This window comes from Cryptomeria japonica, chromosome 5, assembly GCF_030272615.1.
Source record: "Cryptomeria japonica chromosome 5, Sugi_1.0, whole genome shotgun sequence".
In the NCBI taxonomy this organism is placed as follows: domain Eukaryota; kingdom Viridiplantae; phylum Streptophyta; class Pinopsida; order Cupressales; family Cupressaceae; genus Cryptomeria; species Cryptomeria japonica.
In genome coordinates this window covers 228,537,482-228,558,393 of record NC_081409.1, presented here as the reverse complement: position 1 = coordinate 228,558,393, position 20,912 = coordinate 228,537,482, and the positions used below count along the sequence as shown (strand labels likewise).

The window sequence follows — 20,912 nt, the reverse complement described above, 5'->3', positions numbered from 1 at the left end:
GTGAATACTATATACTATATAGTATATAGTGTTGATGTGTTTTTCATGCACATGTAAACACAAAATAAAATACCAAAAGTATCTTATCCTCTCTTGATCAGAATTGCTCAAATGCTGAAGATTGGCTTACGGTTCACTTGAGGCAACTCCAAGGTTTCTATATGTCGGGTCATGACGCATGGATGAGCATAGTTGGTCTTTATGTTTGCTGTTTCATCAAGGGGCCTTACGTTTTCTTAATATTTGAGGAATGTTGTTTAGGCGATATGTAATGAAGCTTTTCTACTACTAGTAGATGTTTATAAAAAAAAATAGCAAAAGGATAGGGTTGCAAGATACTAAAACTATATCTAGGAATGCAAAGATGAAGGATGATTTTAGTGAAACTCAACTAGTCTTAGTTTTGCCAAAACAAGAACAACTCCACTAAGGCTAATGCAATCGTCTAAGGAGATCAAATAGATTTCAAGTTATTATCAAGCAAAGACACCACCAATTTGATGCATATCAATGATTAAATAACAACTGAACTTAAACACATTTCAATATTCTAGTTGACCACACAAGGCATATTTGCAATCAACAAACAGCTAGTGGTATGGATTAAGAGTTCCACCATAAATCATACGCAACATTCTATCATCCGATTCTAATACTTAAACAAAATTCTAAGATTTGGATTGAGAAGATGAATAACCATGCAAATGCTCCAAAGACAAAGTAGAGAACACCACACTTCAATGTCTTTATTAATCTAGTGGCAAAATAGCAACAATTGTTCAAGTTTTTTCATACATTACAAATGAAAAGATGGCAGCTTATATAGAGCTCCAAGATGAAATAAAGGGCCAAGATTGCCCTAAAATGTATGGTTGAGATCAAAACCCTAATTAGGGTCAGTTGTTGCCAACTAACCAAACCAATAGAAATCAAGCACATTTTTGACACAAACTTTGAGGAGACTTCCTCCAATGAGAAATAAACATCGCATGCATCCTCATAACAAATTTTCTTCTAGAAACTTGTTCCCTTGGTTCCTCTCTCTGATGGCAAATGCAATGAATCTGGACATCACTGAATTGAGCTCCTCCATGGACAGATTTGGCAAATTATCGAGTTTGAACTTGATCACCTCCAACGCATCAGCACAAGTGGTAAAGATCTTTTGCCATTCCATTTCTTGCTTTCAAAACATCTCCGTGAATGCTATGAATGAACATGCTCTAGTTAAAACAGCATCTGAGAAACCTGTTGTTGGCAAGAAGATAGATCGTATCTGATTATCTAGTTCATCAACATTGAAACCATCTTCATCAAGCATATCTTGGAGAAACACTTCTCTAGTTGAAATGATGAACTGTGCCTGAATTGTTTTAAGTGTTTCTTCCATTTTGATGCAATCTTCTTTCACCTTGTCAATGGTTTCCTTCTTAGTCATCAAAATGCAATGCCATCTATTGAAATCATACACTGCCTTTGCCTCCATTACTTCGCCATCGATTAGCATTTGTTTGGGAATTTCCTTCAATGCTTGCAAACGTGGGATAGTTTTATCCCGAATGAGTGGAAATTCATCCCAAATCTCCATAATATTCTGAATGCTGCACAAGAATGTGGCGACTCTATCATAAGTTTGTAGATACCCATGAGTGAATGCCTTAGCCTGCTGAAAAGCATTCTCGATCCATGTCTTGGTGATTTGAGCTATCATCCTTGTTTCTTCTGCTCCTTCAACTGCTTCTTTAGAAAGTATTTGAGGTGGAGGAGGTGCTTCTTCTTCTTGCCTAGAGGACATACGATGTATGTAATCTATCAATTGCTTATTTTCTTCTTTCAATTGCCTCTTCTTTCCTACCTCAATCTATAATTGCCTCTTCTTTCTTACCTCAGTCTTCAATTGCTCCTCCATGTTAGAGGCCGATCCTCTAAACTCTTCAACAACTTGATCATGAGTGATAGGACCAATGTCTATCTCTCTTATGTCATAATCGTCTTTTGTGATTTGATCCCTTGGCTTATCATATTTTGGAATAGCTACTTGCACCTTTCGTGAGCTAGAAGCGTCATTCACTATCCTGGAATACTTTTAGGGTTTCTTTTCTTCATTTTGTTTTCCTCTTGCGAGCAAAGCACCCAAATCTCTAGCTTCATCTATTAATGTCACCAGTTTCTTCTTCATTCTTTCCTTTAGCCATTCGGGCGCTTGATCATCCAACTCTTCTAGATTAGATTGTTGTTGGTTGCTTTAAGAAGCTTTGAATGTATCCTCATGCTGTCTTTGATTCTGATTATCAACATCCATATTATGTATTTCTTCATTGATGTTGACTTGTTCATTATAGATAGGCTCTTCATCATGTAGTGGTGAATTAACCTCTTGTTCTTCTTGCTTATTAGTGTCATTGGATTCGTTGACGCTCCTCCTATCTTGTGCACTATGAATGACTCTTTCATCTTCTGGCAAATCACTCTTTCCCTTCGAAGCTGCACTCATATCTATGTATATATTCACTTCTCTCTCAGAATGAATGCTAGTGGTAGATGGAGTTTTTGCTAGCTTTTGCTTCTTCTGTTGAGCTGCATAATCATCCATCCTTTTCCTCTTCTTTACTTGTGCTTGTGAACTTTCAGGGATATCCTGTTGATCACTTTCCCCTTGTGTGTTTGCTTGATCTTCTTCATCTTCGGACTCTTCTGAGTCTTCATATTGATGTGATGATGATTCTTCATTATCCATCCGATTATATGTCAGAGTGATTCCTTTTGCTCTCAACTTATTTGAATGATACAATATCCATTTTCAGGTGTTGTCTTGCAGTACTTGATTGAGAATTTCCAATTGAGTCACCTCAGGAGCATACCAATCTATTGCAGGAAGGGGTTTGTCTTTTTCTTTCTTGTAGTGTTGCAATATAACATCTTCATCTCCTTCAATTTGATTTGGTACCCGCAATACTTTTCTTTGCCCGATCAATTTGAGAGAGAACCTCGAGTATGTTCTTTCTCTTATCTCGAGATCATCTGCTGCATTAGCCCAATGATCCTCCACGTGCATGATGTGGGGAAACCTCTCTTTGTTCACTGTTCGGATGTTATGATAAGGATCAAAATAGCTTCTCGAGGTGTGAGTCTTGAGATTATAGTATTGCAATTCTTCCTCCACTGCTTGTGCTGCCAAATAGGTAGGGCATGTTTCAAGTGATTTTCCCACTGAGATTGAGAAAGTAGTCTTTGCTTTCTTCATTTCCCTCTTGATTGCATCATATTTTAATAATTGTCTAGATACCTCTAACAACACCATCTTGTCGGTAGGATATCTTGGCAATCGATAGGCATAGGAAGAACACCCTTGTATCCTGAAGTATTTGAATTTTGGAAATTGAGTATACCAACATCCATATTTCTTTATCAGGTTCATTGATTCCTTGGACAGTCTGATATGAGTGCCTCCTTGTAATCTCCTCACAATGTGCATGGTGAATGCATCATTCACCCTCCTGAAATGAGCAACACTATTCCTTGGTTGCAACTGTGGGTATGCATCATATGAAAGCATTTGTCCTTCTGCGGGTCCAACAGGTGCTCTGCAATTTAAACCTTTGTATTTCCCATATCTTGCCAAGATGTAGACCAAATATGAACTCATATAGAATGTTCTGGTTTGCTCAACATTCATTAATTGCTCATGTAGATTATCACTATCTTAGCCCAATTGATGATGTTGGCTCCTTTAGTCACTTCTTCTATGTAATACCACATCCAAGAGTCGTAAGATGCAGACTGTGGAGTTCCCATGACTCTGTCCAGCATCATTATGAGTTCAGCTATTCCTTCCTTGAAATCTGATTTGAGGAGTGTCTTCTTGGGTACTCTCTTAATACTACTCCATGGTTCTACGACCCAATGCTTGTTGAGGATATCATGATTATCATCACATGCATCTGGTTTGCTTTGATACAGCGCTAGCACATCATCCTTACTTTTGTAGATGAGCTTGTCATGTGTTGGCACGTCAGACACTTCACCTATAGATAGCTTGGTGAGGTATGCTATCTTACTCCCATTCGGTGCCTTTATAATCCTCCTCTCGGGATCATAATGCCTTGCGCATTCTAGGACCAATTCACTGCATTGCACTGCTGATGGGAAACATGCAATGTGAGCAATGCCGTTCCTTGTGAGCTTCTTTGCCATCTATGAGGTGGTATATTTGCCCCTTCCAAACACTAGGTCTCTAAAATCATCCATATCGGTGTGTCCGAAGTTGGTGTCGCCAATCTTATGCCATTTGGAAGTAAGCTGGGTTTCAAAGTGAGTATCTTTGAATTCAATCTTCATCTGGGCCTGCCTCTTGTTTCCTCGTGCCTTCGCTTCAGTCATTGACCTGCATACAATACAAACTTTGTAACTAGATAGCCATGGCTTTTAAAGTTTCGAAGGATGAAATATGATAGATGAGAGTATGATCGATTTTTCAACTTGGTAAATACCCTATCTTACCTCCTTCAAAGAAAACAAAACCTCCATCAAAATCCAGTGTTCCACGGGCGTTGGGGACGCGTTTCCGGGACGGGGGGACCAAGGGCCTAAGTTTGGGGACGGTAGGGGGACGGCGGAGGGGGGTGGCGGGGTGGTGGTGCTAATATAGTTATACATATACATATAGTACTTGAAAAACTAGTTTTGAAAAGATGTATGACAATATTACAGTATAAGAATTACATTTTCAAATGAGACTATAGGAAATTTGAAATACTAAATCTAAATACCAATTACCAAGATTTCTAAGTTGTGCTGTTATATGAAGCCTAATCAGACTCAGAGGTTAGATTTTCCCTACTTCTATCGGCGCGGTTTCCCCCTATATTTTTCAACGGGGTTTTGGGGGCAGCGCCCCTTGCGCGTTCCTTGTCGCGATATTTTTATTATTTTCTAAAGGCGTCGTGTGTTATTTTTCTATTGGCCCACGTCCAATTAGAGTTACCACTTAACCCCCAAAACCATAAAAAGTCACTTTTTAAATTTTTTTTAATTTTAAACATTGCATATATGTGGGGGCGACAGGAGACGTCTGGGCGTCTCCCCGTTCCTTGAGATACGTCTGCACGTCTCTCGAAGGATTGGGAGATGCCCAAACGTCTCCCAAGGAGACGTGGAGGCGTCTCCACGTCTCTCTGGGAGACGCGGAGAGGTCTCCCTGTCTCCGGCAGTGCTTGGGTGGCGGTGGCGGGACGGCGGGGGACGTTGCTTTCCCGTCCCCCCGTCTCGGAGACGTCCCTGTCTCGGAGATGCGGCCAAAAAGGGGGGGGGACGCGTCCCCGTGGAACACTGTCAAAATCTGAAAGCTACAGCCTTTATGACAGAATCAGACTTGAGAATAACAAAATGAGCTTTAGATTTCTGATCTTTTATAGGGATTTTACCAATTCCTAGGGTTTGTGAAGGTGTTATGCTTAGAAATACGCTCCTACAAATAAAAATCTGCCATTTGTGAAGGTCTGATTTGACCTTATTTTACCTTATATGTGCAGATATGGGGGTTGGTTATACACAGGTTTTGCTCTGAGATATCTTTAAAATCCGAATAAGGATTCTCCACTTGAGCCCTCGTGAATGTGTTTGATCAATGAAATGATCAAGCCTTTGTCTAAAATCGCCAATATAGATAACTTCGCCCTTGATACTTGCTCTCAAAATCGCAGATTGTGGATGAATCTTCTCTTCAAAATATTGATCTCAGGGATAAAGGTTTGAGTGTTGTTCTTGCTATCGATTTCCTTCTTCCTCACAAAGATGTGTGATCAACTTCACAAATCTTAGTCACTGCTGTAGGTGAATTCGCTTCCCTCACTTATGTGTTATGGTTCAAATTTGCCTTGAAAACCTGAATGTTAATCTTCAAATCGATGTCTTCATCTTTATTGCTGATGTAGAGGGAGTTCGCCTTGCTAATAAAGAGAAAATTCACCCTTGTATGTTGCCTCTTGCAGTTCGCTATCTTCAATTTGTAGAGCAGATCGTAGTTGTTTGTTTTGATTAATGCTTTTAGAGTGGAGATAGCTACTCTTCATATAGGCATTAGAATTTGAAAGGTTGTGCCTTCTCATTTTAGACTCCCCTAGGCCGACCTGTTTCATTATTAAAAAGAAACTTTTAACTGCACTTTGGAGGCCGACTTTGTAGAAACAAACTCGATTTTCCTATGATCCTTCAACATTGGTGACTTCTAGGAATATCGTTGCAACTTTCACCAAATCAGAAATCAAGGTAGGCATTGCATGATTTTGGAAATGAGGGGGGTCTTTGCATGAATTCGGAAATGAGGGGGGTCTTTGCAAGTAGCCATCAAATCGAAATTTTGATTACCCTTTGCAACTCCAACACTTAGTCAAATTTATATATCTCCTTTGTATTACTCCTTTTGAGCAACCTTTTGGGAAATCATTGCAATTCGCTTGTCCTAAATTCGACACACACTCTTAGATCTCGATTCAATACGCCGTCTTCAATCATTTCAAGACCCTTTCACACTAAGGCTTGATACTTTAATACAAATGATGCTAACCCTACAATCTCAATCCTTCTATACATTTTCTAACCCATGAACATCATTTTAGCTCAATAAGGTCTACAAAAAAAAACCTAGACAAAAGGAAACTTCACTTGGAGTCTAACCTCGAGAGCTAACCTTTCGACCAACTGAATGCTACTGCTGGAAGCAAAAGAGGGGGGTCCCCATTTTGATGGGGCGATGTGTGAAATGGTCACAACATATATTATGGACAAACTTCTCGAGGTTTAACCATTTGGCATTTGTGTTTAATCTCCTCCTTTTTTAGCATATACTTCATTGCTTTTGTTGGATTTTGTTTCAGGCGTCTTGATTATCAGTCCATACTTCCTTACTTGTGAGACTCACTTGACTACTTTTGTCATCCATGGATTTGTACAACTGTATAATTTCTTTCTTTTTTCTTTTTCTTTTTCTTTGTACAGTTAGTTTTTGTATTCCCAAAATTTATTTCTCCAACAATTTATTTGAACCAAGGCATTGTTTTTTATGATATCTGTTTCCTATGTCATGTCTGACCCATATCAGATTCTGAAATTCGCTGTTTAGTGTTTTGTTGATTTGGGGGAGGAAATATCTAATCTAATCTACTTTAACTTTCCTTGGGATCATTCAAATCACAACATAATCTCCATCAATAAAAGGATACATGAGATAAGATTAGAGACATCCTTCTCTTCTTTTGTTATGTAATTTTCTGAAGAAAAAATTGACTCTAGCTAATATGCTTGTTTCTGTTAACAAGCCAAAGAAAGCAGCTTGTTTTCATTCCTTCATAAGTGCCTTACTATTTTTGGACAGAAATTTTTTCATGTTTACTGTTTTCGGTGCATTAATAAGTGATAGAAATGTTTCAAGCTATTTGATTTTCATTGCCTGTAATAATATCAAGAATATATTGCTGTGCTTGTGATATCACTTTCTATTTTTCTAGAGTTAAATTTAGTAATACTTTAAAACATTGACATTTTTTCAACTTGACAATGAATATTTGGAACTGCAAACCTTTTGATCTATTTACGATTTAGTAAAGTTCTTTCCACTGATAATTGCAGGTCAAGCGCTTATTTCCAAAGAAAAAAATTCCTCAAGTTCCCCCGAAGCATTCTCTTATGAGAAATAATTCTAGGCAATTCCTACAAGAGGTAATGCTGATAAGTCTTAGTGATATAGATTCCCTCTTGTAAGGCTGTTAATTGTTTGCAGGTGATGCATGCATTTGTATGGTACCATTTTAATTACTTGTAGCAAGACCAATAAATCTGAATGGTTTGGTGCACGATTTTCTTTTGTTCCATTTTAATTAGTTGTATTACTATTTGTTTCCTTTCTTAAATAGAACAAAAATTACATATTCAACTGTTAAGAAATTGTAAATGAGGCAGTTGAAAAACTTTCAAGTTAGTAGTCGCTGTGGTGAAATTTTAGGCATGGCAAGTCATTTTAAACAAAATGCCCCTTGAGAATCAACCAAGTGGTTAGGTGGTCAAAAGATTTTGTTTGGTGGGCAAAATTGATTTTTGAATGTGCCTGGATTATGAAATTTTGAGTATGGTAAAGAAAAGAAATGGATTCTTTTCTTAATTTTTAAGGTTGAAAGAAGTCACTTAACAATGAAATTGTGAATCCATGGGGAGCATTTTTTGTTTCTTGCTTAGGGATGGTTGAATGACTTTAGGTCATTCCTTTGTGTTTTTGACCTTTTGAACTCTTATTTTAAAATGTTTTTGGAAGTGATGCTGCTGGCTTTTCTCTGTAAGGACTTCCACAAAAATGCATTATGGTCATGTGTCTACAGTTATGTGACTGGGACGCCCTTTTCTGTTTGGGCATTTTCCAGAATATACATGCTCAAAGAATATACATCAGTGTCAAAGTGTGGCATTTTCTCTCTTTTCTTTAGTTTTTTTAGCTTGTTAGAGGTGTTTATAATTTTGTAACTAGTTTTAATATTAAACTTTTAAAAATTGTTTTGGTTTCAGTTTGTTATCACAAAGAAACACCACAGAATGAGCACTATCAGCAGTGCCAGTGATGACAATGTGAATGAGGACAGTGAAGAAAATGAAGTAAACATAATAGGCCTGTTGATGGGTTTTTTATGACCACACCAACACAGAATAAAAATGCCAAAGACACTTTATCCTCTCTTGAGCAAAATCGCCTTTTATGCTAAGATTGCCAAAGTTCATAAATTGATTCCAAGGTTCCTACGCAAACTTGTGACTTTATGATGGATATAGCTCATTTGGAATGATGTGTACTGGTAATCCACTTACGCTTTTGTTGTTCTTCACTTTTCTTGATGCTATGGCTGGAACTTCATCATCAGATATTGCAGGATTGTGATGCCTCTTCCTTAAATGGACTTAACTAGAACTGAAATAAAGGATAAAAGGGAAAAGGTTAAGAAGCTCTAATCTACTCCTAGGAATAATGGATCATGCTCCAATGGACGAATTCCCAGTAAGTCCCGCTTTGCCGTGCTCAGCAACAACTCCACGAGAATAGTGCAATCTTCCGGGGATTTTGCAAAGAGTTTTCATATCACAATGAACACCATCATAATGAACAATGTACATTCCATGATAGAAGTCAAGCATCCATATAAAAAAGGTTCAGGCTAACTTTACACTGCAAATAGAAATCATCTTAAGTGCAAAACGTATGAACCATTGAAATTCATCAAACATTGTCACATTCTCCATTAACATCAATGCACTTCTAACAATTTGAGAAATTGGAAGAACATCATGCAACAAGTTGAAATAAACATTAATCCACCATATCTTTCTTCAATAAAATTAAATTTTATTTCTCCAAGTCTTATAACAATGTCTTCTCCTTCTCCTCCTCTACTTTTACTCTAAAGAGCAAGAGCTCTCTATTTCTAATGAGCTATGTAATGATTTACAAATGAGAAGGCATGGGCCTTTTATAGAGATCCTTCCACAAGTGAACAACCAAGATGGATTTGCAAGTAAGGGCGGAGATGGCGGAGATTACAAGATGGAACTCTAATTAGGGTTTTACTAACAATAGCTTCTGTGGCATAAAAAAGTGGGGCCAAGTCGACCAATGAGAAAATTACATTGGGGGACACTTGTCCTTCTTTTGTATATAAACCAATAATAAAATATTTTTAGCACCTTCTAGAAGCTCTCTTGGATAAGTTGGGTTCATTGAATCTGGTCACATCGACTTGGAGACATTTAATTGGCCGGAGAAGGTGAGTAGGTACCATGTTGGGTGCCATGTAGACTCGGCAACTCATCACAAAGAATATTCCATTTAGATTGATTGTGATGGAGTATAATCCCAAATTGCGTTGTCTAGACTAAGGTTTGTAACTTTGATCAACTCTTCTAAAATTATCCTTGATCATTTTCTTCTTTCCATGTACTTGGGTTCGGGAATTCACCTTCTTGGAATATCTTTCCTTGTCGACGACTGTCATTCCTTGAGTCTTTTCCTTTTGACTTTTGATCTTGGATTTCTAGAGGAAGTTCAAGATGTTGTATACTATGATACCAGTTCTTGGCAAAATGGGCTGGGTCTGGGTCCTGGTTCTCCTTGGGTTCCAGCCGGGTCCTGCCTAGGTGGCTCGGTTCTCTGTGGGTCCTACATGACAGAACCTACAGAGAACCCAGTCATTTGGGCAGGACCCACAAGGAACCCAACCACCTGGGCAGGACTCGAGTGGAACCCAGGGAGAACCTGGGCGGACCCAGGAGAACCAAGACTTGTGGGTTCCCAAAAACGGGGCCCACGGGTCATAAAAACACAAAAAACAATAAAAAACACCTTTTTTAATATCTAAACCCTAATTTCGTCCCTTATGATGCATGAAATGCATCAAAACATATATATAATTTTGATGTTTGAACATATATATATATAAATAAATATATATATGTACGGACGTACCCGTACCCAAGAATTTTTTTTCGCCAAATCCGCGAATCCGTACCTGTACCAGTACCCGAATCGGTAACGTAGGTTGTAGATTCTTCTTCTCACTTGCGATTGAACTTTGGATCCTTGGGGTCTAGAACTAGATTGCTTGGAAGCCTGAATGTTTGGAGTTTGAATGCCCTCCTCAACATTTAGAACTGGAATTCTTTCTCCATGAACTTCTTGAGACTGGATTTCTTCTTGAACATGTATGTCATAAATTGGATCTTCTCATCTTGGACCTCCATGCTTCTCGATGTCCTGATGTTGCCTTTGGATTGGATAGATGAATCCTTGATGTTTTATCATTTTTTGACATTTTGGAGATAGGGTGCATTTGGAGCTTGGATTAGGGTGCATTTGGAGCTTGGAGTAGGAATTTCTCCATACTTAGTCAAATATAATATTTCTCAGTGTTCCACGGGGACGCGTTCCCCCCCTTTTTGGGCACGTCCCCTCGTCAGAAACGTCTTGGGGACGGGGGGACGGGGACGCGACGTCCCCCGCCGTCCCGCCACTGCCACCCAAGCGCCGCTGGGATGCGGAGACGCCCCCACGTCCCCGTGTCTCCCAGGGAGACGTGGAGACGTCTCCTTGGGAGACGTCTGGGCGTCTCCCAGAGAGACATGGAGACGCCTCCACGTCTCCTTGGGAGACGTTTGGGCGTCTCCCCGTCCTTCAAGAGACGTGCAGATGTCTCTCCAAGGACGGGGAGACGCCCAGATGTCTCCTATCGCCCCCAGTTATATGCAATGTTTAAAATTAAAATTTTAAAAAAAGTGAGTTTTAAAGTTTTTTGAGGGTTAAGGGGTAACTCTAATTGGATGTGGGCCAATAGAAAAATAACACCCGGGAACGCACACGGGGCGCTGCCCCTTGACCCCAACTTGGGGGCGCTGCCCCCAAACCCCCGTTGAAAAATATAGGGGGAAACCGCGCCGATAGAAGTAGGGAAAATCTAACCTCCGAGTTTGATTAGGCTCCATATAACAACACAACTTAGAAATCTTGGTATTTAGATTTAGTATTTCAAATTTTCTCTAGTCTCATTTGAAATGTAATTCTTACACTGTAATACTGTCATACATCTTTTCAAAACTAGTTTTTCAAGTACTATATGTATATGTATAAGTATATGAGCACCACCACCCCGCCGCTGTCCCCAAATTTAGGCCCTTGGTCCCCCCGTCCCGGAAACGCGTCCCCCCCGTCCCCCCGTCCCCAACGCCCGTGGAACACTGATATTTCTATGCATTTAACACCATGCATATTAGACATGAGTAGTGATATAATTTCCAAATAAGCAACAATTAATCATGGCAAGGTGAGGAAGGGAATACAAGGAGGGGGAATGGCTATAGATTTCTCACTAGGCACATCCCCTCATATGAGATGGCTGAAGGACATGAGGCCAAGAGGGATGGTATATCCTCTCTTGGGCCTAGGGTAGAGGATTGCTTTGGGCACCCTATTGTAGCTTCTCCAACATCTACATTGACCAATTGTTGGGATGGATTCAAGGGAGTCTCAATCATAGGAGGGTGAATAGGGGTGGCATGATGAGGGAGGACACCTCACTATGTACACCACCTCATATGAGATGGTGGAAGGTCACATGAGGATAGGAGGAATGGCATATCCACTCTTGGGCCTAGGTTAGAGGATTGCTTTGGGCACCCTATCATGTCTCCTTATTCAAGCTCTGCTATGATTGAACCCTAACAATGAATTAGATAGGTTATATGACTAAAATAACTATGAATATATGAACTCTAACCCTAGTAATGGTTGATCTCATGAATTGTATCTTCAATATTTGTCTAACATGTCTGCATGTTCTCAACAAGAATCTATCTTGCTTTTACATCCTTTGGGTAAAGTTATATCTCTAACTATATCATGTTCCCCGCTTTATTTAATTTGGGATTTTAGGGCAGAATCTAGGGTTAATTCCCAAAAGGGGACATTACATGGTTGAGAGTGGTTACAAATATATCTTTTGGACTCCATGTTGTGTACATGCTCTGAAAGACATTAAAATAGATTGGGTGAAGTTAGCAGTGGCTGAAGCTGGAGACATACAAATGTTTGTATGTAACCAGCACACTTCACTTGCAGTATTCCAATTTTATTCAAAGAAATAATTCCTCAAGCCAATTGAGACTAGATATGCTAGCTTTTATATTTTGCTGGAGAGGATGTTGGAGATTTCAGATGCTCTACAATCCATGGTGGTTTGTGAGACTGGGTAAAGTGGGCTCAATCCAAGACAAAAGAAGGAAAGATGGTGAGAGAAAGGGTGCTTAATAACTCTTGGCCATCCAATATTAGGTAAGAAAATTATATAATTTAAAATAATATTTTTTAGTTTCTATTTTCTTTTACTTTTTTATTTTTATTATTTAATTTATATTATTAATAGTGTTAATATCATAATTTTTAATTGTTGTTTACAGATATATTTTTCAGTCATATCACCTATTGTGGTGGTAATTAGGTATGTGGATGTGGGCTCTCCTAGCCATGGAGAGATTTATGAAACTGTTGATAGCATGCTTGATCATATAAAGCAAGCAATTTGTGACAAGGGTCTTGGATTGCAATTCCATGAGGAGCATATTAGGCCTATTGTCACAAAGAGGTGGAACACAATGAACAGCCCCCTTCATATGACTGCCTATGCTCTTAATCCCAAGTGGTACACATCTAGAGTTGACTGAATTCTTTCCTCAGCCCCTTCATATGGCTGCCTATGCCCTTAATCCCAAGTGGTACACATCTAGAGTTGACTGAATTCTTTCCTCTGAAGATGATGAGGTAATGGAGGGGTTTATGAAGGCCCTTCATAAGATGTATAGCAATGAGGAGGCAACCATACGTCGAGAGAAATGGCTTTAGTTTTTCGATCTTTAGGGTCCCACATTCAGCAAACCAGAGGCTAGGATAGATAGAGCCACCATTGCACAAAAAAGACCCATTGGATGGTGGAAATTTCATGGGAAGAACACCCTAGAGATGAAACAGCTTGCCATTTGTCTACTGTCATAGATTGCTAGTTCCTTTGGTGCAGCGAGGAATTGATCGACCTATGGTTTCATCCACTCAACCAAGAGGAACAATCTTACATCTAAACGAGTAGAAAGGCTAGTTGCTGTTCACAGTGCCTTGAGACATCATAAGCTATTGAGTATTGACAAAGTCTAGCAACATGTTGGGATTTGATTGCGAAGATGTTAGGTAGATTGATGAGGAGTGCAGCCAGGATTGGTTGAGATTCCATTGGACGAACCGCAACTTTGGCTAGAGAGTGACATAGAAACTTCGTCTTTTGATATTGATAACCCAAATGAGGTGTAGTTGTATTTTGAAGTTTGACTATTTGAGACTTGAAGTTAAACTTTCAATTTAAAATTAAATTTCTAAATTTTTTTAAATTGTTGCTTTGCAATTGTTATCAGTAAACTTCTCTTATAGTGCTGGTTTATTGCTGCCATGATTAAATTTTATTGCTGTTATATTGGTGTCATGTTTAAATTTGAGTGTCTTCTCTCTCTGTTGTTATACTGTTATTATTGTTGGATATTAATATATTTTGAAAAATTCAGTTTTTTTTTTATATATATATATATACCAAAGAAACGAGACTTGGATTCGGCTCAGACCCGGCAATGCTAACTCGGACTTGAACTCGGGTCTTGGAGTCAGACTCGGCTAGACTCGGGAAAGTGAAAAACTCAAGAAATTTAGAGATTTTTTAAGATTTAAAACTTGTTTCATGCGCCCCTTATTGAATACACCTTAAAGACACTAACATCATCAAACTCGGCTTATTTGATTACATACACAAGTATACATCAATCACATAAGCATAAACCAAATTGTAGTTGAAGGAAATAACAAACATAGATATATAAATATTGTCAAATGTATACAATATTACAAAACTCTTGGAATAAAAAATCCGTGTCATCATATGATCATCATCAAATGTTCCATACAAATACCAAAAGTAAATACAACTACACGCCTATGGCTCAGAGGAGTGTGCACCCTCTAGCCCCGACCCCTTGCAAAGGTGTCTAAGGTAGGTCCTGGATGATTCGGCAGCCATAACCGCTCTTCGTGACACCATGCCATGCTCACCAACATCAGGAATATTTGTGTAACTATCAATATCTACCTCTGAATCTCCTGTCTCTGCTTGTGCTCTCCGCTCCTCCTCTGCCATGGCTACAGCCTCAACATCTATATCTACTTGGTTGATCCAATCAGTGTCATCATCACTAAAGACAGCCGTAGGACCTGTCTCAGTGGCCCACTCTGCATCAGGATCAACCTCATCTAGAATGATAGGAGAGATGTCAGCTAATGCATTCTTTCTCATTCTCAGGCAGAGGTTGTAGTGAAAAAAGACGAGATCATTCATCTTCTCCACGGATAATCTATTGCAGCTCTTGGAGTGTATGTGCTCAAACATACTCCAATTGCGCTCACAACCAGATGCGCTGCATGGTTGGCTCAAGATGCGAACGGCCAACTTCTGAATATTTGGTGTCATTGAGCCAAAAAAGCTCCACCAATTATTTGAGTTTGAAATGAGAAAAATAAATAAAATCAGTCTCACTCAAACTCATTTAACAATATACAATAAAACTAAAATTAAGCTTTACAATTTATTTTTAACTGGCATCATAGTTGTCCTACCTTCTTTGGTGATAGGACGAGAGAAGGTCCTCCCTTGTGCATTTGAGAACAATTGTAGCTCTCGAATAAGCTCTGTCTGAGTAGAACCAGTAGGTGCCATCTTCTCCATGATTGAGTATAGCCCATTAAGGACCTCCACATCAGCCTTGAAAGTAGGGCTAAAATGAAATGCCAGATTCAGATAATAGGTTGCTGCATGGATGGGCCTATGAAGCTGATAATGCCATCTCCTATCAATGATCTCCCAAATGGGAACATACTTGCTCTGATCTCCTTCATAGACGGATTTGATGCTCTCCTTCGCCCTATCCATGCCCTCATATATGTAGCCCATTGCGGGCCTTTCTCCATCCGCAACCCGCAACAGAACCACCAAGGGCTTAGCAAACTGCAAAATTGAAAATATTGTGTAATTTAGAAAAATGAGCAAATAAGAGAATATGATGAATAAGTTATAAAACAAAAAGTTAAATTGTAGAATTTATAAAAAATTTACCTTCTTCATCACAAGGGATCCAAAAGTCTCGCTCATAAAAAATGCAGTCTGCCATATCTTTCGTTGCAGGGGTGGCAACATAGGATGAGGAAGACCACTTCTCACCAACAATCATACGTCTCAAGGCCGACTTACAGCGAAGCATGGACTGCAATGTGATGAAGTTTGTGGCAAATCTTGTGATTCTTGGACGAGCTAACTCTTTTTGCTTTGTGTATTGTCTCATAAGAGCCAACACCCATGAATGATTATATACAAATTTGCACACATTTCTCACCCTTTCTACACATCTCTAGACCCATGGGAGTTTTCCAATATCCTCCAACATGAGGTCAATGCAATGGGCGACACATGGAGTCCAAACTATAGATGGGTGCCTCTCCATCAATAGTCTACCTGCAGCAACATAATTTGTTGCATTGTAATTAATGAAGTTACAAAATAGTAAATAATTTGCAAACAAAATTAGTTTTTATTTGTAATCAAAAGTTTACTTGCAGCAACATAATTTGCTGTGTTGTCAGCCACCACCTGTACCACATTCTCCTCACCCACCTCATCAATCACCTCCTCTATCTGCTCACATAGGTAGGTGGCATTCTTGCAATGGGCGGAGGCATCAACGGATGTGATGAAAACGGTGCCCCTTGAAATAAAAAAATAAAGCAAGATCAATGATCATTCAATAAATCATTAAATGAAAAATAAAAAATTAATGACTAAATGAAACTAAAATTAATTAATCACCTGCGGAAGAAACAAGAAAATTAATGAGAGTTCTATTTCTCCCATCCGTCCAACCATCAGTCATGATGGTGCAACCTTTAGTGCTCCATATCTGGCGTTGTGCACCTAATTCCTTCTTCACATCATTCACCAATTGAGTCAAAATGGGTCCCCTCAAATCAGACTCAGAAGGGACTTTGAACCCCGCCCCGCATATGGTAAGGGCATCGACCATTTCTTGCCAATAAGGATACCTGTCACAAATAAATTAAATGAGATAAGTTAAGTATGTGCTATGTAGTATGTATGAGAAAAAATAAAACGAAGAATCAAAGTATAAAAATTAAAACAATCAAACATAAAACATTCACTTGGCTGTAAAGAATGGAACACTGCCATAGACCCAAAACGTGCCAACTGCCATTTTAGCGGCATCATGAACCTCCTTGTTCTAACCCATGCTCTCAAGTGACTGTTGGGACCTAGGAGTAGTGCAAGGCACAAAGAGGGTATCCAACCTAGATTTACGAATTCTACGTCCAATGCTAACACTCCCACTACCACTGGCAGTGCTAGGAACATGAGTAGTGGCACTTGCAAAAGAAGAAGCACTACCACCAGCAGTAGCATGGCGAGTGGGACGATGTGGAGCCATGGAAGAAGGCCCTCCAACACAACCTAAAGTTGTCCCACTTCCAATGGCCGCGAGATCCTCCTTCTGATTCTTTTTGTTTTCAATTGCTTCAACCATTACATAGCACTCGAGTATGGCCTCAGTCGTTGCTTCAATGCATGGGTCGGCATCATGGCCACACACACAAGCAATATGGTATTTCAATCTATAAATGCCTCCATGGAATATTGTTTTGCAAAACATACATTTTGTCTGCCCCTTTCTTTGCCTAGGAAAATCTTCATGAAATTTTCAAGCGGGGACCTTTCTAATTGGGGGTCTAGAAGAAGGCATTGTATGATAGTTTTGTGAAACTTGAGGCAAATAAGAAAGTGAAGGTTGCTGCAATAAATTATAAGAGTCATAAGACATTACAAATACAAAAAAATATTAATACATTCATTCTTTGTTGTGAATTCTTTCTCATTGTACATTTTTTTCAAAAAAACTAAGGTAGGGTTTGTAAATTTTTAAAAAAAAAATGTAGTGTTTGATCAAAATTTCAAACCCTATTTAAAAATAAATAAATTTACAAACCCTACATACAACCCTACATAGTAACTGAAAAATAAATTGAATGAATGATTCAATAATTGGATAATGTATTCAACAATATACAAGCGTATATATAGAGATTACAAGACGACGTTCTAAATTAAGAACAAGTCGTTTAAATGAACTACCAAAAAGCTAAACGCTAAATAAAGCTTAAAAGCTAACTAACTAAAAAGAAAAAGCTAAAAGCTAAATAAAGCTTAAAAGCTAATTAACTAAAAAGAAAAAGCTAAATGCTAAATGACCATTAAACAAGGAACTAAATATAGGTGACTAAAATATAACTAAATATTCTAATACCCTCCCTTAATGGTCATTCTATCTACTAACTACCCTACAGAAGACACTGCAGGTCTTTTGATCACAAATGAAAAGAACACTCTGCTGTAGTGGAGAGCCTCCTTGGATCTGAAAAGTGTTAATGACGAAGAATACCAAAATCCATCCAACTTGACATTGGGTAACCAAACTGAAACTTGAAACCATGATTTTGAGGAAAAATCAACAAACCCTCCAAAACTGAAGATACAAATCATCATTTTTGTTGAAAAGAATGGTAAAAACCTTTGAAACGATTTTTGTGGAAAAAATCGAACAAAACCCTGAAACTTTGCATGGCAAGTCCCAAAACACCACGTGGTAAGACACCGAACATCACGCGGTAAAACATCAGACATCATGCAGGAAAACACCAGACAACATCACGTGGTAAAATAGCAGACATCACGTGGTAAAACAACAAACCTCACGCGGCAAAATAGCAGACATCATGTGGTAAAACAACACTCCCTGATTTTGAGGAAAAAACAAGCAAAACCCTCCCATGATTTTTTTGTGGAGAAAAATAAGAAAACCCACATAAGCTTTGCAGATGACAGATAATAATTTTTAAGGAAAAAATTCTAAACCCTGGGAACAATTTTTGAGGAAAAAATGTGAAACCCTTGGGACCTGTAGGGCGAGGTCTAGCCTAAATCAATCTGATCAAGGCAACGATATTCAGATATTGTGAACATGCACTGTTTCCAGGTGTTGTGGCAGATGTTGAATTTTTGTCTGTGTTCCAACATGATGTTGGTCAAAGATGCCATCACAAAAATGGAGGTTGAATGAGGTCAACCTAGTGATAGCATGAGACAGAAGAATCTGATTCAAAAATCAGAATAGAAGCAGGCACAAAAAATCTGAAACCCTGGAGGAGAATTTTGGAATGAATTCTAAGGTACAAATTTCGAGGTTTGGAAGAAACCTAGAAATTGAAATTTTCTGCAAACTTAAAACCTAAAATTTTTCCTGAAAATTAATCATAAAAAAATAATAATTTGCAGAAAATAAAAAGATACCTCTGATTTTTTTGTTAAAAAAACAGAAAAAATATTGACGATTTTTTTTCCCAAAAAAAGCAAAAAAAAAGGGGGCAGAAACCCTAGGTCAGATGTACAACATAAACGGTGCCCAAAAGACACCAAAATTCCCGACGTCTACATAATTAGCAGAAATCACTGACTGTTTTTAAATTCCAAGGCAAATTCGCTGGTACAAAATTTGAGGCACGGAAAACAAGGCACCCAAAAAAATATGAGACCAACCCAAAAAAGATCTCTAAAAACCCACCAAGAATCTGAAATAAAAAGCAAATCTGATGGCTCAAAAATCGAGGCACGAAAAACGATGCACCCAGAAAAATATGATGACGACCTAGTTGAGGTCTCGAAAAACCCACCAAGAATCTACAACCAGAATAAAATTTTGACTTGAATTGAAGGGTCAAAACCCTAGTCGAAAATTGCAGAAACCCTAGGAAAAATTTCAACTTGCAAAAAAAAATCTGTCCAGAAAGAGAAAAAGAATCAGCTCTTTTTAAAAAACAAAACAAACAGTTTTAAAAAAATCTCTTCAATAAAAATTTTGAAAAATTTTAATAACAAAAATTTTCGAAATTTTTAATTTCCATGCTCTGATACCATGAAAAATAAATTGAACGAATGATTCAATAATTGGATAATGTATTCAACAATATACAAGCGTATATATAGAGATTACAAGGCGACGTTCTAAATTAAGAACAAGTCGTTTAAAATGAACTACCAAAAGCCTAAACGCTAAATAAAGCTTAAAAGCTAATTAACTAAAAAGAAAAAGTTAATGCTAAATAAAGCTTAAAAGCTAATTAACTAAAAAGAAAAAGTTAAATGCTAAATGACCATTAAACAAGGAACTAAATATAGGTGACTAAAATATAATTAAATATTTTAATAGTAACATACAAAAGATTTTGGAAAAAAATGTAAAACTTTCAAAAGAAATGAATAGAAAATGAAATTTTTGCATACAAGAAAAAAAAAATCTCAAAAAAAACAATCTTACCTCTTACAACAAGCTTGAAATGAGCTGCAAACTCTTCCTATCCAACTCTTGATCCACCAAATCCAAACACAATGCAGCCCCAATGTGATAAATGGAAGAAATCTTGAGCTTCCTCCTTGCTGGTTTTTCTTCAATGCACCTTTGTTTTTCTTCACAACTCACTTTTCTCCTCCTATTTTGCCAAATGAATGAAATGAAGTTCACTTTTAGGGGCTAAGGATAAATAACAAAAAAAAAGAATTTAAAAAAACTTTTTAAAAAGTTTTTTTTGGCCTTTTTTAAAGCCCAGCCGGCTGGCTGAGTCCCAAGCACGGGACTCGCTGCGTTTAGCGATTTTATGCCAAACTCGCCAACTCGGCGAGTCTGGTGAGTTCGCCCCCTGGGCTCGGCCGAGTCCGAGTCCGAGCTTGACAGACTTGGGGGCATGACTCGGAGCTGGACACGCTGAGTTTGGGCGAGTCCCGTTTCTCTGATATATACATACCAATCACTTGCTGTATTACCAGCCTGCTGATTGCCTGATTGTAGTTTTGTATATCTGATTTTATCTCTTTGATACCTGGCTGCTGATGTTGTTCGATCTCCACACATAGACTTACTAATTTTAGGCTGCATACATAAAATCAGAACCTGCTCTTTATTGGCTTGATACCTGAGATCGGATCAAATGCTTACTCCATTCTATTCACTTTATTGATATATCATTATTTTGCTCTATACATCTGTATGTGTATGTATGGTATTTATTTGTACATTTTTCCTTCATCCCGATCAGATCATTTATTTTCTGATCATCTCTTATTTTATTTATTTCATTTCCTATTCTATTCCATGCCTCCCTCAAATGAATAGATCTTCCTTTAATA

General features: G+C 38.2%; 1 protein-coding gene across 1 annotated transcript in view; it reads left to right on the top strand.

Annotated features, from left to right (window-relative positions):
* Positions 1-20,912, top strand: part of LOC131046334 (PX domain-containing protein EREL1) — a 76,450-nt gene that overhangs the window by 11,071 nt on the left and 44,467 nt on the right. The window contains exon 5 of the mRNA XM_057980056.2: positions 7,627-7,716. Coding sequence (XP_057836039.1) covers positions 7,627-7,716 — 90 coding nt within the window. The remainder of the gene's footprint in view (positions 1-7,626; positions 7,717-20,912) is intronic.